The sequence below is a fragment of the Corvus hawaiiensis genome, chromosome 9, assembly GCF_020740725.1.
Source record: "Corvus hawaiiensis isolate bCorHaw1 chromosome 9, bCorHaw1.pri.cur, whole genome shotgun sequence".
In the NCBI taxonomy this organism is placed as follows: domain Eukaryota; kingdom Metazoa; phylum Chordata; class Aves; order Passeriformes; family Corvidae; genus Corvus; species Corvus hawaiiensis.
In genome coordinates this window covers 11486956-11509599 of record NC_063221.1, presented here as the reverse complement: position 1 = coordinate 11509599, position 22644 = coordinate 11486956, and the positions used below count along the sequence as shown (strand labels likewise).

The 22644-nt window shown below is 38.8% G+C and overlaps 1 protein-coding gene and 1 long non-coding RNA gene across 4 annotated transcripts in view; one reads left to right on the top strand and one right to left on the bottom strand.

Moving 5' to 3' along the window:
- Positions 1-22644, bottom strand: part of NR5A2 (nuclear receptor subfamily 5 group A member 2) — an 87794-nt gene that overhangs the window by 24427 nt on the left and 40723 nt on the right. For all 3 annotated transcript variants that reach the window (XM_048313345.1, XM_048313347.1, XM_048313346.1), the window contains 2 exons: positions 14179-14298; positions 3098-3245 (listed from right to left, as the gene is read on the bottom strand). In XM_048313345.1, coding sequence (XP_048169302.1) covers positions 3098-3245; positions 14179-14298 — 268 coding nt within the window. The remainder of the gene's footprint in view (positions 1-3097; positions 3246-14178; positions 14299-22644) is intronic.
- On the top strand, positions 19649-22389 carry LOC125330328. The gene is made up of 5 exons (XR_007205463.1): positions 19649-19785; positions 20178-20239; positions 21350-21503; positions 21914-22058; positions 22319-22389. It is a non-coding gene; the product is annotated as an uncharacterized LOC125330328 (long non-coding RNA).

The following is a 22644-nucleotide window of genomic DNA, read 5'->3' as shown; positions in this document are numbered from 1 at the left end:
CCCTGGAGAAAGGAGCCGAGCGGCTGTGCCTGGGGTCCCACTCACTGAGCTGGGGCTGTGCAGTTTGACTGCAGGAGGAGTTGTGCACTGCCAGCCACAACAGCCACAGTTAATATGCATCTGGCTAAGCCTCAGCAGCATCTTTAATGCTGCCAAAAATCAAAAGAATTTTCCTGTATAAACCCTAAGGAACTCCTCATGAGTAGATAACAAACAATTACATCTTTCATTTAAGATCTAGCAAGCAAAACTGGTGTGATTTAATTCTATTTTGAAAAATTATCCTAAGTGCTTTGGGTTTTGATTATGGTTTTACTGTTAGTTTACTAAGATAATCACTTCTGAAATGTTAGGAAAAAAGGCAGAGACCAAGTTCTTTGCCCTAAAGGAGATGGATGTCTTGTGGAGAGACAGACAGGACAATACAGCCATGAATAACAAACAGCTTTACAAGGCAGTCTCATATACAGCTATAAAAAAACAAACAGCTTCTTCTCAATAAATTAATTCTGTGGATTATTGACTTCATATTAGCTTTGAGAGGCTTTATATTAGACATCTGTTTTTTAATCAAGCACTGGACTAAAGAACAATAGTAAAAGGTTTTGTTGGTTTGGTTAACACTCATACGAATATCCTCAGAAATGTAAAAAGGGTGTACCTTGAAGCACTTTTTATTCCATTAAACATTACAGGGCCAGGTTGTCAACAGCTGAGATTTTTGAAATTTTTTTTTTTTTATTAAGCAATGTATTATTGGCATTAAGACCAGTTTTCTGCTGAGATGCCTGAGATGTAGATATGTGCAAAATGCACCTAGATACTTAGGTACAATATTGCTCCCAGTTATTTATGTAGAATTTGATGCTTAGCTATTTCTGACAGCCCTGCTCAATGCCTACCAGCATCGTTAGACACTTCAACGTCTTCTAAACCTGACTTGCTCTTAGGCTGTGAGGTGTCTTATTAATTTCAGCTACATGATTCATTCATTCTTTTGGGCACAAACTGAAGTGCTTAGCTGGAAAGGGTGTCTGTGTTTTTCATTTCAATCTTGTCATCATTCTTGTTAAATATTTGCCTCTGTCCTGTGGGTCAAGTGGTAACATGTTTACATTTTACTCTTTGCAGAGTAACATCTAGATCTGACTATTAGCAAATGGAGTTCTGCAGTAGGCTAAATAATGAACTAATCGATTTCAAAGGTGTCGAACCTGTCTTAGCTACATCACTTTTATATGCGAGTGATGTTCCTGTTAGCAACAAAATCAGCTCTTTTTATAGTAGCATAAATGAGGGAAAAACTGGGTAACCTGGCTTGGTACATATTGGCAGGTTATTCCTGCCAAGAAGGTGAGCACAGTACCTGGCAGAGTTAGAAGAGCTAGAGAATGATTCCTAAATCAGTGCAAAGTACTAGAACAGCTGATGAAAATCATTAAATAAAAAGCCACCTAAATGGGAGAATTTTCTGAATGTACTTCACTTATTCAGCTAATTTAAAATGTTTCTGAACTGACCTGAATTCTCTAAATATTTTATCAGAAGAAAGCTACAGGCTCTATTTGTGCCACTGTATAATGACTGAAAAACCTACTTATTAGGAATTAGGAAATATGAATTCTTGTTATCCATCAGATTAATTCATAAAACATAATTTCTGCAACAGATGGTTTGCTTTTGCTCCTCTGAATCTAAGATGTTCAAGCAATGAAGCCCTGAATACAAAGTGTTAATAGGTACCAAGGAAATCCATCATCTCTTCCTGGGGTTCAAAACGGACATACCTCAGAACGATCAATTCTGTTAGCATCATTCTAATTTGTAAAATAATTCTTTTATATCTTCTGCATGTTCTGTGTCCTGTACCTCTGAAGTATTGGTCTTTTATGTTCCCTGCATTTAAAGGGACCTTTGTCTAAAATTTTCTCAAGCAGGTTCAAATTCCATAACACCTAGGAGGGACATATTTAAGTAATTGAGGTCTACAGTGTGATCAAAACTGTCACTTTTAGTATACTTGCAACTGTATTACAATAATTTATTTTTAGAATTTTATTGCTCTACAGATTTTTTAAAAACTGAAAATTAAAGGAAAGCAATACTAAATGTCACCACTGCTGATACCTATTTCATTGTTGTCCTTGGCTCATCTGTTCACCCTCTTTATAGACAAAAACACCTTTTCAGTAAAACAGGAGGTTTTGCTATGGGGGTATGGCTGGGTCTGACCTTATTTATGTTTCTAAGTCTCTCCTTTCAACTGTCTGCCAAAAAAAAAATTCACTTGGGCAAAGTTCATTTAGACCAGCTTTACAACAAAGTGCAAACCTGAAACAGAGGACAGGCAGAAAAAATCTCTTCCCATGAAGTCAATAGGAATCCATCTCCCTAAGATCTTTTTTATTCTTGGCACCAGTGATTTTTCTTGACTGACTTATTGGAGGGCACTGGTTTAACTAATTTGTCTTGCATAGGTATCTTTCCCATTCTGTCCTCTCCACTAGTACTACACAATCTTCCCTTTAAAGGGTATTTCCTAGCCAGATCTGTCCTAAAGCTATTATCATTAATTTGCACTTCAGGAGTTCCTTTCACTTTTGAAAAACTATGAGATACATTCCTGATTTATGAGTTACAATGTGACAGCCATCATATGCAAAGAAGATTGTTTATACTTACCACAGATGCCTTTCAATAAGAGGGAAATTTCAACCATATCCCCTCTCCATCTGCTTTACATAACTGTATTCAATATCATAGAAGAACATGGCAATCTGTACTTTCCACTGTTCTCTAGGATGTCTAATAGAATTTTATTCCCGTTCTGGAAAATTCAGTAATCACATACCAAAATACAGAAGGTTTATAATACTGCATTAAATTCCATAGGTTTTAGGAGTCATTTCCATTGAAATGCACTTTTAATCCTTATACATAATTTCCCTGCAACTGATAATTAAAAATTATTCTCAGATTACTGTGAATCTCTTTAAACATATTTCAAAATCATGTGTTTCAAGAAAATTGAAGAAAAGCATAATATTTTCAGTGGTTTTAGAAAAAACAATAATTATGAAGATTAGCATGTACCTACCTAAACTAAACAGCACCAGGAATTTGAGACAGACAAATTCTCGTAGGTCAAACTGCAGGGAACGAAGCTTTGCTACCAGGTCTTGTGCATGGCTCATAAGATTGTTGAGGGTGGCTCCAGCTTGGGATGCTATTACGGAATAATCCACCTGTAAAAGAGAATTGTATTCCTATCTGGTTGTCACCCCCACACTTTAGGATGTTTCAAACAATAATATACAACCAGGATACTCCTGGATATAGAAATGATTCTCAATTTAATGATGTTACCAAGTCAAGATGATTTTATATATAAACCAATTTTAACCCAATGGTATATATTGAAAATAACATTAAACCATATATCTTAATGGTACGTGACATCACTGTGAATGCTGGTTTGTCTGTATTAGCTTTTTAAAGAAGCTTTAAATATGAGAGCTGCTTATGACACTGGTAGCTGTCCACATCTCAGTCTGTTTTATTCATTTGGTGTCTCCTGTTCTCATTGTAATCATATGATCCTGCAAAGAACGACTGATGGAGTGAGCTTCGTGCCTACCCTGACTGTATTGCTCCAGAGGCACACCACAATATTCATGGGAAACAGTCCTGTGTCCATAACTTGGCCAGAAACATCTATTCAAGCCCAGAAATGTCGGTGTATTCCCACAGGAAACAGAGGTATTGTTTGGGTGGTTTCTGTTCTCCTCAGCTACACAAAATCCCTGTATTTGTTGGAGCTGCTTGGAACTCACTTGTTCTGGCAAGGGCTGCCCTGCAGGGGAAGGAGGGGTGGCAGGTGTGTGGCAGCCCAGCTGCCCTCGCATTGTCCCCAGCAGTGACTGCAGCACACAGAGCTCCTTCCCCTGGGGAGGGAAACCAGCGGGGCTGCTCTGCGGCCTGCTGCCCTTGTCATGCTGCCCCTTGTTCTCGGGGCAGGCTGACCTGCCTCGGACCTTTCCTTGCATACAGAGATCCAACGGAGAGCTGCAGTTAACAGACTTATTAAAAAGGGAATAGCCACAAGCACAGGATACTTAAAGCCTGTTACTTCTGACTCATCCTTGGGCAGTCCTTGAACCTCAGGCACCCTCCCCAAGCCCAGCATGCTGAAGCTGTTCTGGCTGATGCCAGTCCCGTTGCGGGGTTGTTTCCATGCAGGTGGCTGTGCCAGCCCCTGCCACTCTGAAGGTGTGCCCGCTTTGTCACGGGATGGTGACCAGCGGAGAAGGGTACCACAGCCTGCGGGAACGCCGTGATGGGAAGGTGAAGGGAGGGGCTGGGGTGGGCTGGCTCCAGGGCAGGGCAATGGCTTGGCATGGAGCAGGGTGGAACTGCTGTATCAGAACTGCGGTGACCTGAGCAACAGCCTCAGCTGAAATGCTCAGCCCACTTTTCACCAGAGTGCCCCACATCCCCTGCAAGTGCCACTGTCCCATGGAAATGGCCTGGTGTGCTGCTTGCTCCCCTCAAGGACCACTCCTGGCCAACTGGCTGAGACCTAAATGGGTCAGTGACACATTTTTAAAATGCCTTTTCTAGCCTGGGTGCTCTAATATTGCCAAGACCTTTCTCTTTTAGGAGTTGCAGAACGACAGGAAAATTGCTAATCATGCTTCATCTAAGTGAAGTCTGGCTGTAAATCAAGACTAAGCACAATGGTAAGTGCTTGCTTTGGGTAGGTGATTTGTTTAATGGTATCAGTGCTCTTAGCTCATCTCTAAGGTTTCCCATAATAAAGTAGTTAATAAAGAATGGACAGGTATCACCACAGGAAACACACCAATACTGCAAAATTTTGTTTTTCCAGGCCCTTATTCCTTGAAATCTGGGATTTAAAGAAAAAAAAAATGCTAAGGAACATGTATTTTGATTTTTTTTTTATTTTAAAACTATTGAATTGATTTTGCTCAAGTATAAACAGCAGTAAAACAAGAAAAAAAAACCTTGAAATACTTTTAACCTGACAAAATTTCAGCAAGGAAAGATATGAAAGATGACTAAAAGAAACTAAAATGCACTTTTCTGGTAATGACCTTAATATAATCAATAAGTTACTGACTCTTATTACGAGATTTCATTTATACATACTCTTGTTGCTCCCAAGAAACTGTCTGGACACAGCTGCACAAAAAACATGAAGTTACACTTTTTGTATGGAGGTTAAGAATAACAACACTTTGCAGCATTGGAGCAGTTAGAGTTGAGCTCATGTTTCAATTAAATCAATGGATTATGCTGAAGCATCCTGTGAGGCAGGTTTTATTGCTCTCTCTCACACCTGGGGAAACTTGAAATTAAGTTGCTTACTCAGGGCTGAAGAAATCTGTGACAAAACTAGGATCTGATCTTTGGAAACCCCAGCCAATCCATCTTTCAAAAACTACTTTCTAGTTAATCTCTTATTTACTCTTTCTATAGATGCATTTATGCATATTTCTTTATGTATATATACTTATATAAATAATAAGAGAAAATAAAGTAACATAGCTCAAATAATTTTTACTCAAAGATCAGTTTAATGTAGTGACATGATTCAACTACTTTGTGTTGAGAAACTGGTCACATATAAATATGAAATTTTATAACTTAATTTCCCTTTTGTAATTGTTAAGACGGGAGAAAAAAGCTCAAAATCCCTTACTGAGCTTCCAATTTGTGGGGAAAATATGCTACTGACTTCATAATAAGAAGTTAAGATGTCTGAATGTCAAGAATATCAGTGGCCTTAGTGCAGTGATTATGCCATAATGGAAAAACCCAGTAGATGCCTGGATCTCCCAGCATCCCTCTACTGGAGAGCTCTCAGGCAACCTGCTCCTCTTTCAGGTGCATTTAATATTTGCAGCACCAGCAAATTTGTCTGGGAGGCAAGTCCTCATCTGCCACTCACCAGGAACAGGCTGTATTAAATTTTTATATTTATTGACATTTCATTACCATAATTGACTGCAGTTGGTTCTCTAGTAGAAGGCACAGGGCTGCCTCCTAAGCAGGAGAATTGGTCCCTTGAGTAGGATTTGCAATTAAAAACAACGCAGAATGGATTTTTTTTTTAATTGTGTAAATATGATGAGTTGAATTTTCAGCTTTAACTAGAGAATAGTAGGTGTGCAGAAGGCTTTTTTCAAGAGTGAGCAAAATTATGAGTCAGTGGAAAGACGACCCCCAAAGGTGTCAATCAGTTTACACAAAAGCAACTGTGCATGAAAAAGCCTCAGTTAATGTCTATTCTGAAAAAGTGGTCACATTAAAGACTACTCTGTTCTGCTTGCTTGGTCCTTTATGCAGAAGTTCATACTAAAATGTGTATTAATTCTTTTACCTTCCAATTCATGATTAAAAGTGCTTCTAAAAGACAAAGATTAAACCAGCTTGGCTTTTGTGCAAAATGCTTAATTGCATACTGAAGTCTTAGCGTTTACTTTATATTGTACATTTTACTTCATATTGTATATTGATTTCGTTTGGTAAAATCAAATCCACAACTAAAATTATTCTTGCATCCCAATTGATACTACTATATTTCACATTGATTTTGATGGTGAAGATGTTGTCTGGCATTTTTTAAAACAGCAGCTTTGTCAAAGATTCCACATAACCTAATTTGGAAGTAAAACGATGGGCTAAAGTTACGGCTGCAGAAGTGTGAATTCCTCCTGTACCCTGGGCTAAATAAATGCTGTGGCTGATGGCCAAAAATAAAGGGACCACCTGTGCTTTTTTGTTTTGCAAATGGTGTTTCATGGTAGTTAATGATTTTTGAAGACAAATCCCTGATTTTACTGGGCTCAGATAGTAATTTTTCTGGTGAAATCAGGTGATGGCTTCTGGTATCAACTCTTCTCTATGCTCACAAAACAGTCTAACACTTAATCATGGAATTAAGTTCCTTTTTTTCTTCTAAAATTAAGCAGTGTTTGATTTCTAGACTATGACTGTGGTATCATGGGGAAATATTGTGCGGAACTGCACCAATCCTTTCAATGCTTCAGCAGGCTTGAAATAGTCTCCATAATATGATTAGAGTGATTTTACTTGTTGATGGCTGTTGCCAGGTACTGACTATCCCTGAATGCTATTCCTTTCAGCCAGACAGGAATTGCACAAGTAAGGAATAAAGTCTCTGCTGTGGCTCTATTCAGTACCTGTATAATCTAGCAGACAAAGGCAGTTCAAGTTAATAAAAGACTGATTTCATATTGAATTTAGTAAATTAGACTACGGTGTATTTGGGGTATGAAGGCAGGGGAAGTGGATGCCCAGCTGCAGCAAAGGGAGCATCCTGCTCTTCCTGCTCTCCGGGGTATAGCACCTCTGGCTGCTGGGGAGCTGCTTGCCAACACTCCCTCCTTGGCTACAAACAGCACTGAAAGCTCGGGGTGGCCCACAGGGACCTGCCCTGGGTCTTTGAGTCCTGACCCTGCTCGAGTGGATGCTCTGTGAGTGGATGAGTCTCATCTCAGAGGCATGCATTCAGTATGTAGCAAACAAGTTAATTTACCATTGCAACCTTTCCTCTGTTTCCTGAAATATATATTTCAGTGGAAATATATAATATATATTTCAGTGGAAACTGCAGTGGTTATTAAATTCTTTTTGAGCTTTTCATATAATTCTTGCATTAATAACAGTATTTCTGTTACGTTTCTAAGCAAATAAACATGGAAAACATTTTGAAGAGGTGCCTATGTACAAAAATTGAGGAGGTTTCAGCATGGACAAAACCCACAGATATGCTTGTATCTGCTGGTTATCAGGTTTGGATATATTAATTAAAATTGTATTGACTTATGCAGCATAAGATGCTTGTCATTTTAATGTGAGACACAATAATAGAAGATAATGAATTAGGTTGCCAGTGGCCCTTTCCCCTAGGATGATGTTATGGTGCTTGATAATTAACTATAATATGCAAATAGTAACACTCCAAAGTACTTCAGAGTATGATAGAATCCATTTCTTTAGCGAAGTGTTATTATGTACTTTTGTGGGTTTTTTATATAGAGATGAGGTGATATGAAATCACTGCTGAGTTTGATATTCAGTAACTTCATCAGAAGACAGAGCATCACTGGAAATATTTTTTTGTGAGTATCTGGGTAACATCTCACTAGGCTGTGCTAACTCAAACTGCTTCATGAGGAGCTTTGAACCATTTAAGTTCATTCTCCCTTATTACCCTCTTACCTTACACAAATTTCTGCTGTACTGTTTAAATCCTTTCCCACCAATGACTGCAGAGGAGTCAAGACTGGACTTTGGATCCCATCACTATCACTACTCCAACAGGCAGGTGGGACAGACTGATGTTCTTTCTTCAGCTTGAGTCTCTGAATAACTTGTCTTTCATGCTGGGCAAGCTTAAAATCAGCTATGGGATTTTACGTGAGTTTATGTTGACAAGTTAGTTCACTAGCATGGGACTGGTTTGGAGGACTAACAGGCTTGAAGAAATGCTGCCAGACTCCAGGCAAATAACTTTTGTTTTCTTTATGGGAGCCATGTGTAGGAAATACGAAAGAAATGTGTTTCCCATGAACACAACAGAGTTAGCATGTGGGAAATGGAAGAATTCTGGTGTGCAAGGATTCATGTTGGGTGCTCTTTCCATAAATTTTTACTGGAATTGGAATTTTAGACTTTAAAGCATAGTGCTATGATTGTTTCATGGCAACACAGCAAAGCACATGTAAATTGGGATCAGGTTGTTCACAGGTATGTTCATAGCTACTTGAAAAGCTCAAAATATGTAACAAATATTTGGACAAACCTGAATTCAGGGCACTTCATGGTTATAACTGAATTTTGATGTGTTTTACCCAGTTTAACTGAGCACGTCTAGTTCATCCCCAAGGAGCAGCCAGCATAATATCTTCATAAGGCATGAGGCACTTTGAACAACTAGCACAACCTTACTTTCCTTTAGGCAGAAACCACTAGAGTAAGGAACTGTGCAAGAAAGCAAATACTGTACTAAACAGCAAAATAATGATTGCTTGACCTCATTTGTATCCACCTTGAATCAAATCCTGTGTTTTTTTGCTGATGTAAGGACTTCTAGATTTGGCCCTAAAATGCAAATACCTCTTTTGTGCCCACTACAACTATGAAATCTCACTGACTACACCACACATCTAATGGGAAAAAGATATTTACTAATTTCCAAAAACATAAGAAGTAATAGGTTTCCACTAGATATCCATGAGCTTTCTATACCTATGACCTGTGTATGTCCTTTGCAGTCACTCCTCTAACACTCTTGTTCTTTCTGTACATCAGTGGTACTTCTGCAAGGGTGATCTTTCTTGGCAACACCATCAAGATCTCGTGCTCTTTCTCTGGTGCTATGCTTTAGAATACAAATCTGGGTGTAAAGATGCATTTGCATGATGACTTGAACTAAATCAATAGTTTCAATAATCTCAAAAAAAATCTGAGATTTAGACACATTTTTGGATGGCCTTTTTAACTGGAAAGGCTTTGGCCAAGCTCAGCAGAGGGAATATTTGGCAACAGTGAGTACCATGTAGGTATGAACAAAAGGAGCAGATTTTGTCTGGGCAGATGAGGCTACAATTCACATATTGTGCATTGAATGTTGCAGGAAAATACACTAACAACGATATTCTGTGCAGAGCTTTAGTATCTATCTTATGTGTGCTGGCTCTTGGAAGCTGGCAGTGTATTGCTGTTGTAGAAGATACAAGAGGAAAGTGCTCAAGTTGGAGGAATTAAAATTCTATAATTAGAAATGGTCTGTTAAAATTACATGCCACATGGCAAGCCTACAAAACTCAGCATGTGGAGAGCGTATTGGCAATGGTTTACAATTAACCACCACATTGCAAATCACTCCTTAGCTGTTTTCTATTATGAAATTTTGAGAGTTGTAAAATGCGTTTGTGCTACTTTATTTCCTTTTGAAATGGTAATTGCAACTGCTGAGGGGCAGTACTTAGTGCAGAAAATGAAGTGTGCAGCACAGGGAGGAACTTGTTTCTGAGGAACTGCTGAGGAATTGTAATGATGTGAAAAAAGTGCTTTCTTGAAACACACAGACACAAAAGAGCTTAATTTATGAAACCCCAAATAAGTAACAAAATAAAACACAGTGTCTTTTTGTACAAGGGCCAAAGCTTACTGCTTTGTTGCTGACTGCACTTTTTCCCCATCAAAGTGGAAACAGTGGATTGACTCTGGGTAAAACTCATGAACCAGTGGCTTGAGGGAAATGCAGATATATGGAAATGTGATAGGAGTGCCCTAAAGTAATGGGTTTTGAACCAGTGTGTTTGAAAATTACCAAGTGTTCTAACTGCTAGCCCATTTTATATACCTAGTACAGAACTGACAGTGGTATGGCCCTGGGGACCTGGATAAAGTTTGGCTTTTGTGTCTGAGGAACAGAGGCTGCGCAGTCTAAGTGGAAACAGCAGGTATGTTCTAATTAAGTGGTGGTAAATTCCCCCCTTACAGCTTCCACCTTGATGGTGATTGTAAAAAGGACTGTGTTTAGGAGTAGCTTTTATGGAGGGATATATTAAGGAAAGTGAGGAGTGAAGCTTCTCAGGTCTTAAATATGCTAACTTGTGACAATAATCTTGATCTCTCAGGTAATAAAGTTGGCAGTCTAGCTCAGGCCCTCAATTTAAAGTTATTATCTTTGAAAGCCAGATGATTGACTGTAATTTCACTCATAGTGCTTTGTTGGTAGCAGAAATAAAAATGTCTACAGCACTTTTCATCAGAAGTGTCAGAGTGCTTTTCACACCTTAATCAACTAATTTTTATGAAATGGTGGCATGGTTTTTCCCTGTCTCTTCTGTGGGAACTGAAAGGATCAGGACAGCAATGAGAAAGTATGCAGGAATGGTGCAGTAGCAAAGACTCATAATGCTCAGGTCTAGAAGTGTGGCTTCCCAGAATTATTTTAGAGTTTTTACAGAGGATACAGACACAGTCCTTTCATAAATACATTTGAACAGATGTTGTGTCTAAGAATGCAACAGTCTGAGTCAATGCTTCCAAGTAGGTCCATCTTGACACTTAGGGAAAGAGACAGTTGTATTGGATCAACTCATCTGAAAAAGTAAATCACTGCTGAGCAAGGATGTGAAAAGGCAGCGTACAGCAGCTGAAGCCAGGAATGGCTCAGGACAAGTAATGTGGAAGTACCATCCATGTCCATGTCCACTGGCATGGAGTGATAATGTTAAAAAAGCTTTCAGCTGTGGTTGAAACTTGCAAGGGATGTCGAATTGCTAGTCTGGAATAAACCAGGAAAATGTGGGAATGGGAATGCTGCTGGGTTCAGATGGTGATTTTGTGGCAGCAAGCACAGACCAGGCTGAGGTTCTCAGTGCCACCTTTGCCTCAGTCTTTCCTAACAAGATCTCCTGGGCTCTGTGCGTTGCATCAGGGCTCAAGGAGGAGGAGAGTGATGAGCATGGGGTGTAAGTTGGAAAAAAATATAAAGGGTTCATAGGAGAACTAAGGAAGAACTTTCTCCCCATAGAAGTTGTCAGGCAGTGGTACTGGCTGTACACAGATGTTTAGCAGTTTCCGTCCTTGGATTTTTTCAAAGCCCAACTGGACAAAGCCCTGAGAAACCTGCTTTGAGCAGAGGGTTGGACTGGTGACTCCTTAAAATTCCTTCCAGCTTGGATTATGCTGTGATTTTAAGATTTGTGGCTCTGGCAATTCTAGATATTTTAAAACTTCTGCTTAGCTCACCCAGCCTTGTCCATCTAAGTAAAAAATGTTCTTCAAGGAATGATTTTTATCCATGAAAATCATTTAAATAGATGCTGTTTTAAAGTAAATGCTTTTGATGGAGAAATTGCATACAAGTCATGTACTGGCACCACTGCAACACCTTGACTACCAGCAGCCTTTCTGTGAGACGTGTGCCATGCACAGCATGGTGGGGGCAAGCGCCCGCTCCTGGAAGCCAATCGGGCTTTTCTCTGGGGATCCAGTGGCCAGGGCTGAGTGAAATCGGGACAAAACAGGGCCATTATGGGCAGATTTCAGAAACAGCAGCCAGAGACTCTGTAATTCAGGTTTAGTGTCTCCCTGTTTCTGCATGTAGGTTCTGCAGCTGTTAGCAATTGTGAAATGGGAAAAAGGACTGACTGTAGAGTTTTTGTTGCTGTTGTAGTGATATGGCTCCTCCTCTCAGCCTAAGTGCAAAGAGGAAGGTAAAGAGGGTGATGGGGGACTCTGGGGGTGATTGCACCAACTTCAGTTACAAACTTCAGCATAGGAAAGGAAAAATTTGGTTTAAAGAAGGATGTGTTAAAACTAGTTTACAAGCATGGACAAAAATGGATGCAGTCATTCCAACATAGCCAGGTTTTAACCTAGTTGGAGGCTGCCTGGAAATACACAGCTTCCCAATCCAGCTGCTGATTTGCAAGCAGTACTTTTAATAAGCATCCTGCTACCTGTTGTCCAACAGTGAAGAAACGCTCTGTTTTGCCTTGAGATCATGTGCAGCTGGGGTTTTTATTTTCAAGAAAAGATAAAAGTGGCTAATGAGGTAAAAATTATTACTATGGCAAAATGGGGACAATGGCTAGAATTTAAGGGTAGTTAGATGTCTCTAATGATTTCAGCGGGACTTAGGCACTCAGTGCCTTTAAAACAGTGCTAATCACATAACAAAGGAGACACTAATTTATCAGTTCTCTCAGGAACAGAAACCTGTCAATATACTTATACCTTTATAAACACAGGAGCAAGCAAGCATCCTGTGTGGTAAATTAAATAATAGCCAGTAAAATTGCTTGTCTTTTGCAGAGGATGAAATGGAAAGGGAATCATTTTCTCAATAGCACCAATATAAATCAAGAGTAATGCAACTAAACTAACTTTTGCTAATATAATTAGGGAATACAGCAAGATCTGAGGTAGGTTAGTGACTTTCCATGAAGTCCAGGAGTTAGTTCCATAGCTAGAATTTGAGTTTTCCAAATTCTTTCTTGAACAAGTCAATAATTTCTCTTTTCTACTGTAGACCCCTTAATTCTAAATGCCAACAGAAGAATCAGAGTCCTTCTGATTCTTACGAACACTTGTTCTTAGTCTTAAGAAATGGCTGCAGCTTTAAAATTATAGCTAAAGCTGTAAGCAGATTCCACAACATGCAGACACAAATGGTGTAGCACAGGAAAAGGAGCTCTTTCCCATGTGTGTATAAATTGAGGCACTTCAGTTTGCAGCGACTTAAATACCAAAGAGCCATCATTTGTTTTCACTTCAAGTCAGAAACATAATGTACAGGCACACTTTGCTTTTCTTTGATACTCTCATTTTTTTTTTTTCTGTTAAAGCAGAATATCAATCTGAGGAATAAGGTTCTTGTTTTCCTGTCAAGTTTGTTGTGCTTTGGAAAGCATGAAGAAAAAACTTTCTATTTCTTTTGTGTTTTCTCACAGTTTTCTTAGTATTTGCTACATTAGAGCTCTTGCATTTTGGGAGATCCTTGTATGTGACACATGAAGAAAATTAACCCCTGGATAGCTGTGCAGAAACTGCAGGGTGCATACCCTGAGACAGTTTCTGAGACAATACCTGCTTTTATAGCCTATGGACAGAATCATTTTCCTGGGATTAGATGTCTCAGCTGCCCAGTTTCTCATACATGTGCATATGTCCCTAAAAGCAGGGTATTTCTGAGGTAGTAAGCAGCAGCTTCTATAGATTTCTGGCCCAGCTTGGGCTTTTTTTCAGTAAATCACAATTCTGAAGGGAAGAAAAGCTATACTTGCTTAAACCTAAAGCATTAAGTTTGAGAGTGTTGTTGTCAGAAACCATTTTAGCCCTAAGGAAATATTACTTCTTGAGAAACACTTCTCATCTGCTATTTTTCAATTACTGAAGTATTTGAAAAGCAAAGTGCTTATGATTATATCTGCTTTTTTAGGTTTATCTGTAATCAGCAGACTAGAAACAGAGTGCACAAGTGATTTTACCTACAGTATTTGTGGCGGACCTCTGAGAACACAGGAGTGCTTCTGACCTAGTTAAACTCTGCTATTTTGAAAACTATTCTAGAAACAAGACATGACTCTTTCTCTCAGACCACATACTCACCTGTTGCCCGGTAACCAGAAGGATGGAGCCTTCTTTCCCATGTACCACTTGCCGGTAAATGTGATCTAGAATTAAGAGTTCGCTCCAGCAGTTCTGAAGCAGCTTCATTTGGTCATCAACCTGTAAAGAAAACACAAATATTGGTGACATCACTCTGGGGGTAAGTCTGACATCTCACTATGGAGACAGTTCTCCTTCACACAGCTGGCTGACATCAGGAGGACAGAGATGCTGTCTAGAATTTTTCATCCCCAGAATTTCTGTCTGCAGTTGAATAAACAGAACGCTGCTGTAGCCTTTATCTGTAAAATGTATAGAATATTTACTCCTGATTAGATTCCAGGAAAACATAACTATGTCATTGTTATGCAAAGTAGTAATAATTGTGTATTTATGGCAATGGGATTTCATTTTTGCCCAAAACAAGAAGAGCAGGAAATAATGCTGATGTGAACTTTCTCATACTCCCCACCTTTGAACCTCAGCTTCTGGAAATAATAAGGAATCTGCAGATTCACAAGTGTTATTGCTGCAACAGGCCCAAGTCAGAGACAGGTCCCTTGCAAATTAAAAAGTGCAAGATACAGAGCAAGGCTGATTCGGTATTAAAGATCTCTTCCTCTGCCCACATGTATTTGACATTTCGACCAAGTGATTTGTTGGCTCAGGAGTGGACAGTAAATTACCACATTGATGCACTTGGGCCAGGTTCAAATTAATTATTTGAAAAAGATATTTGAAATGTACAATTTCTATTACTCTTGCTTTTTACGTGAAACTGTTCTTTGATCATTTTCTTCTCTGAACAAGAAATGCTGAAAAAATCACAAAAATCAAAGAAATCATGCTAACATTATAATGTCATCCAAATTACCGTTTCACACAAAGCTATCACAGCTTACATCTGAAGAAAACAAATTTTGAGAGAGTTTAAACCTTCAGCATCCTTGTAATAACACCTAATACCTGAACAAGAGGTCAAGCATTTGAATGTACTATAAATGACTACATATTTCCAGTGTAAGCCAGCTGTCTCAGCCACAGGCTTTTGAAAACAAACTACACTTTACAGGTCTGGCTTTCTGAAGATCCCAACAGCAGCTACTCCACAATCAAAGCTTACCTCCCAAGCATTACCCTATCATTAGTGAGCCAGTGCTGTGAGAACAGTGTGAGATGGCAAAATCACAAAAAATTGTTTTGCACATAGTCTGTTCCTGCTGTTTTACAAGACTCACAAAACTAGCACAGCGAACATCTGCTAGTGGTTCACAGAATCTACTGCTCTGTATTCACTGTAATTTAACCAGTGAAAGCCCATAAAATGGATAGCATAAACAGCTCTGTGCACATCCCAAACACCATGTTGCCTGCAGAAGGCTATTAGATCCAGCTGCTTTTGCCATTTTAAGAAAGATGGTGGGGCAGTAGATGCCTCCCAGTTTGCACTAGGAAGAAAGACACATGACTTTAATGAGGATTGTGTATTACTAAAAGGTAGGACAAATGACCAGTTCCAGCCTTCTTCTGAAAGACATGTAGATGAGGAAAAGCACTTAGATTGAAAAAAACATTGAACAAAAACAGTAGGGCACCACTTCTTATGTTAGAACGTGCTGGTAAAGTTTATGATGTGTGTAAGTGCAGCCAGAACACAAACACCTTTGTAGTTCCCTGGCATGTTGGTAAATGAGTTGCAGAAGCATATTATCTGTCAAAATGAGAAAATCAGCTTTTGACCAAGACGATTATGTGCCTTAAACTGAATGTGCCTGAAACTGATCCTGAAGGCAAAGAGACTGAAGTTTGGTTCTGAAGAGGAAGGTCCTTTGCAGGAAAATCCTCTTGTGGACTTCAGTCTTCTGACTCCAAAGCCAGAGCAGGCTTCTCTGCCATTAACAGCATAAGCAGGAGAAAAGGTAGCATTCTGTCACCAAGATATTTAAGTCCAGTCTGGGACTAGTCATAATCAACAACATTTTCAATTGTGGTACACAATGAATTAAAACAAGCTCACAAGCTTGTGCTAATGGCTAAATTTTGAGGGTTTTTTCTGTTTGTGGAGATCTTTAGGAGTACTGTCAATGTTTTAACACCAATAAGAAAAAAGTTCCCATTGTCTGAACTACTAGGAATGCTTATAAATAAAAGTTAAGCATCATATGGCAAACACCTGCCTGCTGCAAGAACACTCCCCAAATCTGCAGCTGCTCCCTGCCATAACAGAACACTGACACAAGGATAATATTACCTAGGTCTTACCTAACTAAGATGTCAAATGAGATGCCCATTTGACAGCTATCAAGCCTCAAGCAAAAGCGTGAGTGAATACTGTGCCCAGATGGTTAAATTTAGGTCCTCTCTGGCCAGTGGCATTGAGATGAAGACTCACCAGTGGGGACAGCATAACTGGAAATTGTTGCTGAAGAAATGGCTTTTAAATAAAGATGTGGAAGGAGGTAATGAAAGGTGTGTGACTCAAAAGAAATAGGAGATCATTTCCAGCAGGCAGGGCGGCATGAAAGAGGAATAATGTTACAAGTATGAAATGAGTAAAACATCACACATGTAAAACTGCTCTTAAGTGACAAGGGAAGCAAATGGAGTTCTTAGGAGGTGGCTTTCAAGGAAGGGAATGGGGAGGCAGTGTGGTGGGAGAAGAAGGTGAGGAGGATGAGATGCAGGCTTAAAGGGTTTGTGTGACTGCAAGTGATGCTGCTGGGGCAGAGAAGGAGCAAGTACTTTGTGTTAGAGAAGCAGAGGATGGCGGTTGACAACAGCACAGGTGTGGTATTCATCTGCTCAATGAACTTGATTCTGTTAGGTGTCTGAATACAGGTTTGAACACAGAATTCTGTGATGGTGTGTCTGAGTTCCTACACTGCCAGTTGGAATTATAAGGTGACTTTAAAGAATTTTTTTCTGAGTTTTCCTCTAACAAGGATTGGAAAACAGGCATGTGTGAGAATACATTTAGATGCATCTATTAGTTTGCATAATTTATCTTGCCAGTATAATGCAAGCCAGATAGAGTATTTCCAGGAATAGAGGAAATGGATTCTCAATTTGAAGAGTAAAGGTCTAACCCTGAGCACTGTGGTGACACACTATCTCTTGGCAGGAGAAAAAGATGGGAATGGGAGTGTCACATCTGCCTGCTAAACCCTGGCCTCCCCTCAGCTGGGCTCTGAGCTTTTGATATGGGATTCAGTGGGAGTTTGTAAGGCTCACTGAGGCCTCTATTGACACTGAAATACACAATCACACCTTATCAATTGTAGTTAAAGGGAGGACTTATCTCAGAAATGCTGGTTACTCATCTGAAAAACTATTTGTGCTGATGTTATAGATGAGGAAAGCTAGTGTGACACAAGAGTAGTATTGTTGTAGAGTGTATGCTTCCCACAGCACAGAACGTTAATCATTATAAACTTTTGTTTTCTCTGAAGAACAACACTGAAATTGCCAAACAGTAAAATGAAGAATAATGTGTATGCTTTGCTGAAATTCACCTCAATCTTATCAAAACAACACTGTGTCTTTCTTTTAGGAAAGTGTTTCAAAATATTTCGCATACTGTAACAAACAACTGCAGATTTATTACAATTTTTCTTCTGAAAAGGTATTTTCAGCCTGACACTTGATTAATTACCTGTTAAAAATTTCAGGGTCATGGGTTTTTTGTGTTGCTCTAAGTTAAATATTTTCCTTAAAATTATTGCTGCACATTCAGTTAAACAATGCACTCACCTTTTACCCAGTTTACACCTCCTTTTCTCAGAAGCTGGAGAATCCTTTTTCATCCCTGTTCTTTTACATCCACTTGCCACTGTAGCTTTGGGCTTTTCTGCTACTAAAAATTTAAAAGGGTATCTAATGATTTTTAAAAAACACGATAATTGAAATTTATGTGATAAAACTGTGCTGGATTCAGCTCAATTATTTTTACTTATGCTTCTAAGAGGGAATGCAAATATGGAATAACATGAAGCATTCATCTTGTAGTGCCACTTTTAAATTCTACGGCCATTGAATAGCCATTTCCTAGTGAATATGAAGTGATTAAACATCTGTCTGAACTGTTCAGCCTGAAGCATACAGGTTCAAGGGATGGTTGAACTTTCTTTCAAATGCAGTTAGGAGATCACTCACAAGTCATTGCAGACATATAGTTTGAGTTGTTACTCCATTTTCTTATGCTATCGTGATGCAAATCACCCCAAATCAAAGTTTTATAAGGCAAGTGCACTCCAGAGGCTATTTTTTACTCCTGAATGCATGCATGGTTTCCAAATCATTATATAGGTAGCGAAGGATTTGGACTCTCCAGATGGGTTGCTGCTAACAGTGGGAAACCTCCTGTGCAAGGTTGCTGTCAAAAAGCAGCACATAACAGCCAATGTGGTTTTAGAAGTGAATGCACATAACTTTCAGAATCAGTGAATGCCCTAATAAAATGTGATTACTACCTATAACCTCAGTAATAAAATGCTACAAAGTTCAAGAAGAAATGATTTAATATTAACTACGATTGTTCCAGCTCTTTACTAGAAACCTGTGTGTTATAAAAATTTCTAGGTGAAGGCAGGGAGCGATCTTTACAAGTCTGTGTTTGCTTAAATGACTGTCCTGTTACCATCTAGCTCTAGCGTGAAGGAAGTATAAATCTGTCCAAGTTTGGTAGCTCTTTACATTTGTCTTGATTTAAAAATGAAAAGAAATACAGAAATACTTCAGTGTGTGCCTTTTCCTGCTCTGTTACAGGGTGTACAGAGGCTGTTACACAAGTGCAGTTGTACTTGGAATGTGCCTCTGTATGTGTGCATAACTCTTTCTTCAGTAACTTCTGAATCTACCAGTCAGAGCCAGAATATTTCAACAGAAAGTTTTTCTATCCAAGATATTAAGTTCCTATATGCTTTGTGTGAATCAGTGCCCAGATAGAGGAAGGTAACTGCTGAATGCCATGCTGAAAGAAAGGTTCACGTGCTCACCCTTTATTCAACAGCAGGGAACTGAGAAAGAGGAGGAGAGAAGGACTGAAATGCTTCATTAACTCCCTGCTTCTGAAACCATTAGTATTTGCAATATCAAACCACTTTGGAATTTTTTAAAGGACATAGACAAGGAATTCATAGCACAAAGCAGCATTTGAAAAGTCCCACACTTTTTTTACTCTTCCAAAATGTGGAGGGGTAAATGTGTGGTGCCCGTGCTCTGAAAGGTGTGCAGTGGTTCCTGCTTAGGAAATGCAGGCAGGGAGAGCAGTGGCTTTGCCACAGCTTCTCCACTCACATGCCCCTGGACAGCTCCGTGTGCGATCAGTGGGAAACAGGGGATCAAAGCAGCACTGACCAGCCATTTCCCAGGTTCAGTCCTGATCTTCCAGAGAGTCAAAATACTTTAATAAAAAGCAGCCTTGAGCATCAGTTCACACTCATCCTGTTTTCTTGCAGGAGCAGAACACAAAGTGCCTGTGAGTCTGGGGGCCTCAGATTCCTGAAGGAGTAAAGGCAGGCAGCACATGGTGATCCTAGTAAAGAACAAGATCTCTCTTATGGATCTTTGGACTCCATTTAGAAAGTATTCCCATCTATTAAGGAGAAGGTAAATGACCAATCTCATTTCTACAAGCACCAGATGAAAGGGCTGTTACAGTAAACTTTCTGTGTCTATATATCTATTATATAGTGCATCAAATGTGACACATAGCACTCCTATTTCTTCTCCTTATCCTCACATTTATCTCTGTACAAACTGCATGAAAATGACTTCGTATTTCACAGTCAGCATTATTTCTGATGAATTATAAATGTGTTTTTCTTAGGTTCTTTTTTGGGTAGTTGTGGTTTGTGTTTTTTATTTTATTTAACTGAAAATAAGAGAAGTATTTCTTTTTAGTCCCAATTTTGCTTACAATGCAGTGTTTCTTGCCTCTCAAAGTGAATAGAAAGATAAGGAAAGGGGAAAATTAATTATTCTTGGCATCTGTTTCATAGAGTGAAGGAGGCGCCTTCTTTAGCACTGGACCCATAGAATTTACCTTCAAAATCCTACTCCTGTGAGTATTTCTACAGATGTTAGTACAGCCTAAGCTTATGCATAGTTGGGTGTAGAATTTTAAAAGGATTAGATATCGCTATGTAGTTTATGTAGCAATGTTGGTACTAGAGCTGTGTTGATCCCTTGAATTTCTCTGGAAATACACCTGTTTTTTCTGATGTCAACAAACTAACAGCAAAATTGTGTTGGGCCATATTTTTAACTGTTAACTTGTGTGAATACAAGTCCTTTGACTTGCAATAAAATCAGAATTAGGCCCACCTGATTCATTGTTAGCCTTGTGGGTCTGATCTGCTTTTTAGTCTGCACAATGATGTCCCTTGGAGAATCAGAAACCAAGACTGAGTCCAGTAAACTTTATGGTACTGGTGGTGAATTTATTCTTAATATATTCAGTCAGCAGTCTCAGTCTATTGTAGAGCAGCCTGTGATTAAAGTCTCTGTGGTCTTTTCCAAGTCACACATATTTTAGCATTATCTGAAAGGATTTCTAATATATAATATTCCTTTCCTGTTTGGTGATTAATTGGATAAATTATGATTTCATTTTTCTTACAGTTACTGTATTGTTCTAGCTGAAACTTATTCTAAGAGTCTACAGGTAAACTTTACCTCCTATATTAGTTCTCATTTGTAAAATTTCTTTGATATCAGCAACATCAAATCTCAACAGAGATCAATACAACATATGGGGTAGATTTTTAATATTAAAGATGAAGTTCTAGTATGAACTAAAGTTATTTTTGACAAAATAAATACTCTATTAAAACTCAATCAAGTAGGCATCATATGGAAAATATTTTTACCTTGTGACACAAGACACATATTGATTTCAGAAAGCAATCTTTAATACGGTAACAGGCAAGCAGAGTAATTGCTCAACACACTTAGGGTCCCATTCTTTCAAGTGCTGCATGCCCCAGAACACTGTTTTTTGCATGAGTTTTTAACAAGAGTTATTTAATCAGCTCTCGTTTAAATTACACTGTGTGGTTACTCTTCTGTTTAACAGGGTTAGTGTTTATTTCCAATCGAGCTGTTAAGTGGGTGTGGAGTATGGGAAAAGGGCAAGCCATAAGAGAAGTATAATCTTACTCTCTTTTAACAGGTGACACCTACAAATGTTGGTTTTTGTACACAGTGTGGGACTGTATTCACAATTACACTGATGGGAATATGCAAATAATCTTCTGAAGTCATGACTAAAAAAAAAGTTGCTTCAACGTTAGAGCAGTGTAAATGAGGGCAGAACAATTTTGCAGGTGAGTATTAGTGACAGGGTTGGACACTGACTAACAACACAAAGAGTCTAATACATTAAATGTTTCATACCATTTGTAGTTATCAGCATATCAGTAGTTATTTATTTTAAATGTTCTTTATCTTTTGATTGCATGGCACTGCAATCTTTTTCACGAATTAAAATATATTGGTTTATATTTTACTTTTCATAGTCCTCTTCAAACTTTTGACAGATGTCCAAATATGTAAAGGCAAGTATATCTTTCTTCCCATATTTGAATCAGGGAAACATAAGGATCTAAAGTCTTCAGACTGAGAGCTGGACACAGAGTCACCTGTAATACACCTTTGGCAATAGAGGCTGGAGATACTGTGGAACACTGCACTTGTCATACAAATGTATTCCACTGTGTTTTCCTTTGATTTGTAGTAGAACAGCCAGAAAAAGCCACAGCTAAAGCAGTAAGAAATCATGAGAAACAGTATCTTCAGTCAAGACGTGAAAGGAGACGGTATACTGATGAAGAAAAAATACAGAAATGTTGTCTTACATCCTAAGGGCTGCAGCAGTAATAGTAAGTCACTGGGGCAGAGATTAAATGAGAAAGAAGACCCAATGCTAACAGAGAAAATGAAAGAAAAATCAGCCTTATGAATGGGGGTTGTCATGTATTAAACCAGTATCCATCTGACTTGATAGAAAAAATTGCTTAAAAACACCACCAAAGGAAGCTGAAGTCGTACAAGAAGGTTGTGGAGGTGTAGTGATGCATGATCCAACAAGGTACATGGGAATGATCCCAAACACTTACTACTTCTCTTTTTATCTTAAAAGCATTGCAGGAGGCTCTCAGCATGCAGCTACTACCATCTAGCTAAATCCTTTCAACTAGGAACATCGTCTTCAAAAAAATTACCTCCTTTCCCGACAGAGCCAAGTGTGAAAGAGCAGAAGAGCCATGCTATTAAAAATCACAGGAAGTCCTGACTGAATGAATGTTTAAGGAACAGGCAAGTGTGTATTAAAATGGTTTTTTCCATTCATCCTTTCATTTGGCTTTGTTTCATTTATTCCTCCTTCCTGTTTCCTGTAGTCTAATTTGGAAATCTCTGAAGTATCACTAAAATAAGATTGTCACAACTCTGCCCAGGTCCCATATT